Here is a 10,557-nt window from a genome sequence, read left to right on the forward strand (position 1 = left end):
TTGTTGTCACAATCAGAGCCAATCATAAGCGTAAAAATGCTCACAATAATAATCAATTGTGAGTTATTTTACACTGTGAGCTTTTTTACAAGACACCGGGCACTAAGCCAGCTACCTAATGAATGAATCACTCAGCCAAAATACTGACAGAGATGTCTGTGCATGTGTGTATGTAAATGTGTTGATATGTGCATGCGCATACATGTGTGTGAGTGTGTGTTACCCACATGGCTGTGTCTCCTGCCGGCCCCTGCGAACTCCAACTCGCCAAAGGCGTCGGTGGGGTACTCTGAGGAGTGCTGAGAGCTGTCCCACTGGCTGACGATGGCCGCCCCAAAGAAGTCTCCTGTAGCGATGGAGCAGTGTGTCTCCCGCACACCACCACACTGACACAACACCCCATTGCTGACAGGGAGAAAGAGATACACATGAATACACACACACACACACACACACACACACACACACACACACACACACACACACACACACAACCAGCCATAACAGTCAACAGAAAATAAATAGACACACACACAATGACATCATTTGCTTTGCATGGACTAGATACAATTTGCATCGGGTAACTGTATTGTAACTATACTGTAACTGTATTGTGTCAGACAGATGGACCACTAAGTGACCCAGAGAGAGGCTGTACCTTAATGAGTCCTCTACGAACGTGGTGCAAACTCTCTTTTTGATGATCTTGGGGATCCAGCTCTGTGAGGGAAAGAGATTGTCACTATTAGATACTCTTGCTGAACTCTCTAACGTTATATAACAGGCTACAGCCTACAGATATTGAAGTGTAAGTGAAACAGGGTGATTGGTAGCAATTAGTAAATAGCCAAGTCAACATATACGTTGTGACTCTCAGAAAAAAGGGTATTATTTTTTGTCAATGATCTATAACAAAATACTCTGTAATGTTAAAGTGTAAGAACAATTCTAACATTTGTAAAAACAAATAGGAAAAATAAAACAAATATATCTTAGATAAGTATTCAACCCCCTGAGCTTTCCATACCTGGATTGTGCAACATTTGCCCATTCTTCTTTTCAAAAATGTTCAAGCTTTGTGAAATTGGTTGTTGCCATAGATATTCAAGCAAATTTAAGTCAAAACTGTAACTCGGCCACTCAGGAACATTCACCATCTTCTTGGTAAGCAGCTCCAGTGTAGATTTGGCCTGGTATTTTAGGTTATTGTCCTGCTAAATTCAACTCGCACATCTGAGCTATATCTTTTTTGCAGGTGCATGGTAACAGATGAATAAAATTAGAAAAAAGAAGGAACCCGCACACTGCTCTTGATAGTATCACTGCTCTTTAATAAGCTTTTACATATCGGCCTTCGTCAGAGCTCAGTGATACTATCAAGAGCAGTGTGCGGGTTCCTTCTTTTTTTCTCATTTCCCCTTTTTTCTCAGGTGATTGTACTGCTGCAAGGTGAATTCATCTCCCTGTGTCAGGTGGAAAGCAGACTGAACCAGGTTTTCCTCTAGGATTTTGCCAGTGCTTAGCTCCATTCCATTTATTTCTTATCCTGAAAAACTCCCCTCTCCTTAACGATTACAAGCATACCCATAAAACGATGCAGCCACCACTATGCTCGAAAATATGGAGAGTGTGTAAGGGTCTTCTAACGAAGAGGAGTAGTATGAAGGATCGAAGGACCAAAACGCAGCGTGGTAAGTGTTCATGTTTTTTAATAAATAACGAACACTGATCAAAACAATTAACGTGAAGTAAATCAAACCGAAACAGTCCTGTGTGGCACAGACACTAACACGGAAAATAAACACCCACAACTCAAAAGTGAAACCCAAGCTACGGGTATGATTCTCAATCAGGTACAACAATTGACAGCTGCCTCTGATTGAGAACCTTACTAGGCCGAACTCAAAAACCAACATAAACTGCCCACCCAACTCACGCCCTGACCATACTAAAACAAAGATATAATAACAGAACTAAGGTCAGAACATGACAGAGTGGTACTCAGTAATGTGTTGTATTGGATTTCCCCCAAACATAACACTTTGTATTCAGGACAAAAAGTGTATTACTTTGCCACATTTTTTGCTGTATTACTTTAGTGCCTGGTTGCAAACAGGATGTTTTGTAATATTTGTATTATGTACAGGCTTCCTTCTTTTCACTCTGTCAATTAGGTTAGTATTGTGGAGTAACTACAATATGGTTGATCCTTCCTCAGTTTTCTCCTATCACAGCTAGGGCTGTTACAGTGAACGTATTACCCCCACACACCGGCGGTCACAAGTCATGAAGGCAGTCAAATTCCATGTGACCGTTAAGTCACCGTAAATAATTAGGCTTCTCCAAGCTCTGATTCTGCTGATGGTCATTAGTGTCCTACCAAACTTGAAAATCAAACACTTCATGAGAGCCCATGAGCTCATGTTGCACAACATTTCTATAGGCTATGTAACTGCATGAGAAAAAAGTGTGATGGCCTCTATTAAAAAGAGGAGAATCCCATCAGCTCTTTATACACTATACATATTACATATATTACTAAACTTTCTTAATATTAAGCACATTGCTTCTCTTTACTATTAAGCACATTGCTTATCTTTACAACAGGAGTATAGCCTACTTGGCTGGCACGAAATTAACCATGGGAAAAGCGTCCTCCATTCGCCATTACAGTCCATTCGGAAATTATTCAGACCCCTTGCCTTTTTCCACAATTGTTTTTTTCCCCTCATTAATCTACACATAATACACCATTATGACAAAGCAAAAAAAAAAACTTGGAAAATGTATTAAAAATAAAAAACTGATATCACATTTACATATGTATTCAGACCATTTACTCAGTACCTTTGGCAGCAATTACAGCCTCGAGTCTTCTTGGGTATCACGCTACAAGCTTGGCACACCTGTATTTGGGGAGCTTCTCCCATTCCTCTCAGCAGATCCTCTCAAGCTCTGTCAGGTTGGATGGGGAGCGCTGCTGAAAAGGTATTTTCAGGTCTCTCCAGAGATGTTCGATCGGGTTCAAGTCCGGGATCTGGCTGGACCACGCAATGACATTCAGAGACTTGTCCTGAAGCCACTCATGCGTTGCCTTGGCTGTGTGCTTAGGGGTCGTTGCCCTGTTTTTAACAAGGATCTTTCTGTACTTAGCACCGTTCATCTTTACCTCGATCCTGACTAGTTTCCCAGTCTCTGCCGCTGAAAAACATCCCCACAGCATGATGCTGCAGGTTTCTTCCAGACGTGACGCTTGGCATTGTCGTGGAAAATTATATAATTAGTCATGCTATCCCGTGTTTAACTGCTTAAAGAATAGTCTCTTGTTATATACTAGTGCTTTTTCTAAACGTGTCTTTGTGTGACTTAGTCAGAAGACTGGGCATATAGCTCAGATCCGTTTAGGTGCAACAGCAGCATGTGAGACATCCCATGAGTTTACTGTAGGAAGTCAGCTGTATAAAACCTTGCAGAAAGGAGCACATTATAGTGTGAACTGTGACAAAACGCAGTTATACGTTTGAGCCCTCGTGCTATCAACCTCGGCTATCTAAATCTGCACAGACAAACCAATTGCCTTTTACACTATGTTGCGTCCCTGTTTCCCCACATCTGCTAAACTGCCTTGTAGACAAGAGGTTGTACTTTTTCTATAAAAGCTGAGACCCAACTATGTTCGTTGGGCCTTAACTATGCACTGTTGCAGTGCATGGTTAACTGCTCCATTTTTGCTAATCTACAGTCTCTCTCTTCTTTAGAATTTCCCCCACAATTTCAGGCCAAAGAGTTCAATATTGGCTTCATCAGACCAGAGAATCTTGTTTCTCATGGTCTGAGAGTCCTTTTGGCAAACTCCAAGCGGGCCTTTTACTGAGGAATGTCTTCCACCTGATTGGCGGAGTGCTGCAGAGATGGTTGTCCTTCTGGAAGGTTCTCCCTGGAAGGTTCTCTCTCTGTTAGAGTGACCATCGGGTTCATGGTCACCTCCCTGACCAAGGCCCTTCTCCGCTGGTTGCTCAGTTTGGCTGAGCGGCCAGCTCTAGAAAGACTCTTGGTGGTTACAAACTTCTTCCATTTAAGAATGAATGGGGCCCCCAGATAGCATATGATAGAAAAATGTGTAGAATTGCAGGAAACTAGCTGTAAAACTTTAAAAACAAATTCTCGGCCTCATGACAAAATGTGAACAAATGCCTGAGATAGCCCACTGGACACACACTGGTTGAATCAACATTGTTTCAACATTGAACCAACTTGGAATAGACGTTGAATTGAAGTCTGTGCCCAATGGAGTCCTATAAAACAGCAAAAGCGTAGAATTGCAGGAAATTTGCGTTTTCTCTTCCACAACAGATGTAGGATTTGTTTTTAAATGTAATCTCCTTTTAGATTACATTCCTTTTAGATTACATTTTAAGACAGCAAAATATGTGAGGACCACCAAAATCAAATAACTACCACAGTCAAGGACCTCCAATATGTAGACAACTGTGCAATTATCGCTCACTCCAAAGCAGACCCCCAAACTGCCCTCATACAGGAGCCTGGGACTGAGCCTGAACTTACAGAAAACAAAAAGGTGCTCCACCAACCTGTCCAAGGACAACCACCAAATCTGATAGTAACTCACGTTGGAAAGGGAACCACTTGACAACGTGGAACACTTTGCTTACCTTGGCAGTCACCTCTCACAACGAGTCACCATTGAGGAAGAAATACAGATCAGGAAATGCTGTGCCAGCACAGCCTTTGGAGAACGGACAAATCACGTGTCCAAAAACCACAACCTCAGAACCAACACGAAACTCATAGTGTACAAAGGCTGTCATAATCCCAACCCTCTCTATGGCTGTGAGACGTGGGAGACATACAAAAAGCACATTCAAAAACTGGAGCGTCGACAGCAACAGTTCTTGAGGAAAATACTGAACATCAGGAGGGAGGATCGACGGACCTGCGTCCTGACCCAGGCCAACATCCCAAGCATAGAATCCCAAATCAACTCCGATGGACAGGACACTGCCCAAACAACTGCTGTACTGGCAACTGGCAGGGGTGAACACAAGGGGGCAAAATAAAAAAAGGTACAGACATCCTTAAAACCAACCTCAAAAAATGCAATATTAACACAACAAACTGGGAACTCTACACAAAACAGAGCCACATGGCAACAATTTACACACCAAGCTACAATAAACTATGAGGACATCCTCACAAATCTGGCCAATGAAAAACTACACTTCCCTCCCCTCCAACCTCACATGCAGCATCTGTAGATGGGTCTGTGGCTCCAGGATTGGCCTGCTCAGCCACAGCAGGACCCACAACAAGCAAGCCACCTAAAAACAACCTGTGAAAAGAAATTATCCTCCACCTCGAGGGATTGCTGATGACTGAATAAAAGACATTTGATAACAAACAGCCACACATTAATCATTATGTCACCAGAATAAGATCCTCTATATTTATTGGAATGGCGCATCAAACTCATCAACGTGCATTTTTGCCAAGTTCATAACTTATTTCATCTGTAGCCTAATAAACTGCATGCTTTCCCAAGTCATAGTGGGAGGACCACACAACATATCATCACGTGAATCCAAGTTAACTTCAATATGATGGTTACTAAATCAATATTGGCACATAAAAGGTGTTTTCTACCGCCATTTTACCGATACAAAAAGATCCCACCATGTCAAACAAACAAATTGTCTGTTGACATTTACGAAAATGTCCCTACATTTCCTGTTTCCATCAACCCGGTCGTGACTTTTTTTAATGCGTCATGTACAGTAATTCACCCGGATGAAATGGTTGAATGGAAACCTGGTTAGTGTCTCTTTATTTGCTCTCTTGAAGATGTCCAGCCTTCAATTGCTATTCTCTCCTTTGTTTATTTTTCTTGGATCAATGACTTTCATGCATAGTACCATATATACCAGCATGTGGGTTATCATGTCTTATTTTCACAAGTTTAGTTTGTGAGAGGCTGCATACAGACAAAATTTATGTGCCAACTGTTACTCATAACCTACATTTATGGTCTGTAAGTGAATGAATGAATGGACATTTTTATTTTTGATTCACAGACAATGATTCATAGACAATGATTCACAGAGATAATTCTTCCAATTTTCTGTGCATAAAGAGTGAAAAACATATCAATACATAATTGTAAATAAGGTTATCCAAGCAATAATTATAACCCTAGAGCAGTAAAAAAAAAAAAAGTAATCCGGATAAATAAATACAGAAAAATGAAATGGAAGGCGTTTAAACCGAATCTAGCACAAAGGGAAGATTTAAGTGTGGGACAGGCCTACAATCTATATAAATACCTGCCATTTGCTTTATATGAGCTAATTATTTTTATAATTTAATTATAGGTTGCACTTTTTATTTTATTACAGGCTTTATCTAAAAATTCTGCGAACGGAAATAGACAGAAACTTTTCAGTTTCTACTCATCACTCACCACACAATGCCAGAGTATATCTGGTGGGCTTTCAGGAATAAGGACAAGGGTATATCGTGGTAGAAAGGGCAATAGATGATCAAATCTATTTCATTCTCTATTTCTTTGAGGTCACAAAAGTTACATAGTCTTTCCTCTTCCATTTCACAATTACACCGACCTGTTTCAATATGCAGGAGCAATATCCCTGATCTCACCTGTTTCAATACGCAGGAACAATACCCCTGATCTTACCTGTGCACATAGCAATCTCTTGCTTTTAGGTGGTTGTACATAATATCGCTCACACAGAAACGCAACCTTAATGAAACAAAAGGTTCTCAATTTGGGTTTATGATTAATCCACCCATTTCTTTCCGTATTGCATCATTAGTTGTTTTTTTAAACAGCATCTGTGTCTCTCTTAATTTGGTTTTCATACAACTGTTCACAGTCCAACTGTTGGAAAAGGTCAGACATTTCGGTTGCCCATGGTCCCCCTATGTAGATCCCAGCTGGCTATTCTGGCAATTGGCATATCCAACAGTCTAGTCCATACACACCTTCCATCTCACCTCACAGGGTTCCCAGCCCATGTCCCCAGTTATTGCAAGTATAGGTGCAAACTTGTGGATACTTACACTGAACAAAAATGTGGAACATGCAACAATTTCACAGATTTTACTAAAATACAGTTCATATAAGGAAATCAGTCAATTGAAATGAATTCATTAGGCCCTAATCTATGGATTTCACATGACTGGGAATACAGATATGCATCTGTATTCTCAGTAGGGGCATGGATCAGGAAACCAATCAGTATCTGCTTTGATCACCATTTGCTTCATGCAACGCAACACTTCTCCTTCACATCAGGGTGCTGATTGTGGCCTGTGGAATGTTGTCCCAACCCTCTTCAATGGCTGTGCGAAGTTGATGGGTATTGGCGGAAACTGGAACACGCTGTTGTACACGTCGATCCAGAGCATCCCAAACATGTTCAATGGGAGACATGTCTGGTGAGTGTGCAAGCCATGGAAGAACTGGGACATGTTCAGCTTCCAGGAATTGTGTACAAAACCTTGTGACATGGGGCCTGCCTTATCATACTGAAACATGAGGTGATGGTGGCGGATGAATGGCACAACAATGGGCCTCAGGATCTCAATGCATTCAAATTGCCATTGATAAAATACAATTGTGTTTGTTGTCCGTAGCTTATGTCTGTCCATACCATAACCCCACCATGGGGCACTTTGTTCACAATGTTGACATGAGCAAACCGCTCGCCCACACTGCCATCTGCCCAGTACAGTTGAAACCGGTATTCATTAATGAAGAGGACACTTCTCCAACATGCCAGTGGCCCTCGAAGGTGGGAATCTGCCTGTCAGTTACCACGCCAAACTACAGTCAAGTCAAGACCCTGGTGAGGACAACGAGCACGCAGAGGAGCTTCACTGAGTCAGTTTCTGACAGTTTGTGCAGAAATTCTTCAGTTGTGCAAACCCTCATCAGCTGTCTGAGTGGCTGGTCTCAGATGATCCTGCAGGTGAAGAAGCCAGATGTGGAGGTTCTGGGCTGGTGTGGTTACACATGGTCTGCGGTTGTGACGCCGGTTGGACGTACTGCCAAATTGGCTTATGGTAGAGAAATTACCATTCAATTATCTGGCAACAGCTCTGGTGGACATTCCTGCAGTCAGCATTCCAATTGCATGCTCAAAACTTGAGACATCGGTGACATTGTGCTGTTTGACAAAAATGCACATTTTAGAGTGGCCATTTATTGCCCCCAACACAAGGTGCAACTGTGTAATGATCATGCTGTTTAATCAGCTTCTTGATATATCACACGTCAGGTGGATGGATTATCATGGCAAAGGAGAAATGCTCACTAACAGGGATGAAAACATTTGTGCACAACATGTGAGAGAAATAAGCTTTTTGTGCATATGGAAAATTACGGTGAACTTTTATTTAAGCTCATGAAACATGTGACCAACACTTTACATATTGCATTTATATTTTTGTTCAGTGTAAATGATAACAAACTGCTCTGTTATTGACATTTGAGATACCTCTTAGCACCCCAAACTCCTGCTGAATAGTCATTGTCAATAAGTAATTGTCACAAGGGTTGAAAATGAAGTTATTCTTGTATCCAAATCACCACAGGAATTCTGTGCCATTTATGATCAATTTACAGTTGTGCAGATATATAAAAAATATTTGCCAAACACAGTGGCCTTACGCTATAGCCCTGAGTCGGTAGATTTTTGGCAATGAATGTAAAGCTCCTGGCATAGACGAATGTAGGCTATATCAAGATTAGGTTGCAACAGGTTTGGTGGAACTGTAAGATCAAGATTAAGTCACAAAAAGTTTAGTGGTGCTTGTAAGCACTTCTAGACTACTGAATTTCAGTCATTGGTTAAAGCGATTGAGGGAATTATATTTAAATGACAACCACAAGTCTGAACTCGCATTGAAGTGACGTGGTCACAGACTATTTACTGCAATTTACCTCTGGTTGGAGAGTTAAGGCAAAAGAGCAGTAACTGATCATAGAGTGAAACTGAGAAAAAGGACCTCAACGTTTTTTTTAAATTGTAGGCATATCATTGGAGATGTGGTCATCTGTTGTCTTACTATGAGATAATTTTTTATTCAAACTGACATTGACGTGACCTTTGACCCTAGACTGCAGTTACTGCCTTCTTGCTTGGTACACCCACTGGGAAATGTTTCCATTACCTTTTTCTTTTGTTTACACAAACTTGTTTTCATATATTTATTTGCATGTGGCTGTCAGTGTCATATAGTTTGATACTTGTACAGCAAAGAACAATAAATAATACCAAGGTAAACAGTAGACACTGCAGCCCAACGCTCAGTGAAACCAAGGTGTCACTGTAACTTTTTGCAGTTACTGCCTTTTTTATTGGGTTCACTGTAACTTTTTGCAGTTAATGCCTTTTTTATTGGGTTCACTGTAACTTTTTGCAGTTACTGCCTTTTTTATTGGGTTCACTGTAACCTTTTGCAGTTACTGCAAACATGACTCCCATTTTCTCCATAACACAACACCGCTCAGTGAAACCAAGGTGTCACTGTAACTTTTTGCAGTTACTGCCTTTTTTATTGGGTTCACTGTAACTTTTTGCAGTTACTGCCTTTTTTATTGGGTTCACTGTAACCTTTTGCAGTTACTGCAAACATGACTCCCATTTTCTCCATAACACAACACAATGGAGGCAGGATATTTGTCCACATTATAAAGCATGTATTTAATGTATAGAAATGTACATAACCAATGTTTGACAAAATGTGCATCTAATGCTGTTTTGCTTGCTAGGGCAGTCAGTATAGGATAGGCTATCACTCTCCCAGCTATATGTTTTGCATGTCTGTCTTAATTGACGGGCGTCAATTTTTTTACAAATATCTGCGTAATCCCACTTGGGTCAAACTCCCAGAGTAGGGCTAGGCTACTGCAATTTGACCCCTACATTACATCCGAGTAAAATGTATATTGTGGAATAAACGTTTTATTTATTATATTATATAAATATGTTAACGCTATACTTGTTGCATTCAGCGAAACATTTTTAACAAATAAACAGAATCACATGGTGCATAACATATTGTAGCGTAATTTACGTAAGGGTTTGCCATGCGTATACCCAAAGGTTATTTAATGTTCGACATTGCACAGTTTATAATTAGTAGACCAAACCTGATCTTTCTCTGATTTTTCTGTTCCCGTTCTCCTTCCGCCTCCGTCATGCCTTTTATCCGTATCCTTCATGGTGCACTCTATACCCCTCCCTCTCGCCTCTTCTCTGGCAAGGGAATAAAACAAACCGCAAAATCCGAAACCGCAAAACAAATAGTTTGAAGTTGACCGCTGGAAGTGCACCGCAAGCGGACACTGGTTCTCTATGGGGTGGACACAGCGATGTAGAACTATTCGGAATGGTCAACTCGAGCTGCGCTGCTCTCCGCCCACAACCTGTCACACCGAGCGACCTCAAGATGTTTACAGAGCTCGATGTACCGTAGCTCTGTATAGTATAGTATAGCCGAGCCCACGACAGGTAT

The 10,557-nt window shown here is 41.1% G+C and overlaps 1 protein-coding gene across 1 annotated transcript in view; it reads right to left on the bottom strand.

Annotated features, from left to right (window-relative positions):
• Nucleotides 1-10,557, bottom strand: part of trpm4a (transient receptor potential cation channel, subfamily M, member 4a) — a 79,692-nt gene extending 69,135 nt beyond the window's left edge. Inside the window, 3 exon segments of the mRNA XM_064988779.1 lie at nt 228-405; nt 659-720; nt 10,193-10,557. Coding sequence (XP_064844851.1) covers nt 228-405; nt 659-720; nt 10,193-10,264 — 312 coding nt within the window. The 5' untranslated portion in view covers nt 10,265-10,557.

The sequence above is a fragment of the Oncorhynchus masou genome, chromosome 15 (genome assembly GCF_036934945.1).
Source record: "Oncorhynchus masou masou isolate Uvic2021 chromosome 15, UVic_Omas_1.1, whole genome shotgun sequence".
NCBI classification, from domain to species: domain Eukaryota; kingdom Metazoa; phylum Chordata; class Actinopteri; order Salmoniformes; family Salmonidae; genus Oncorhynchus; species Oncorhynchus masou.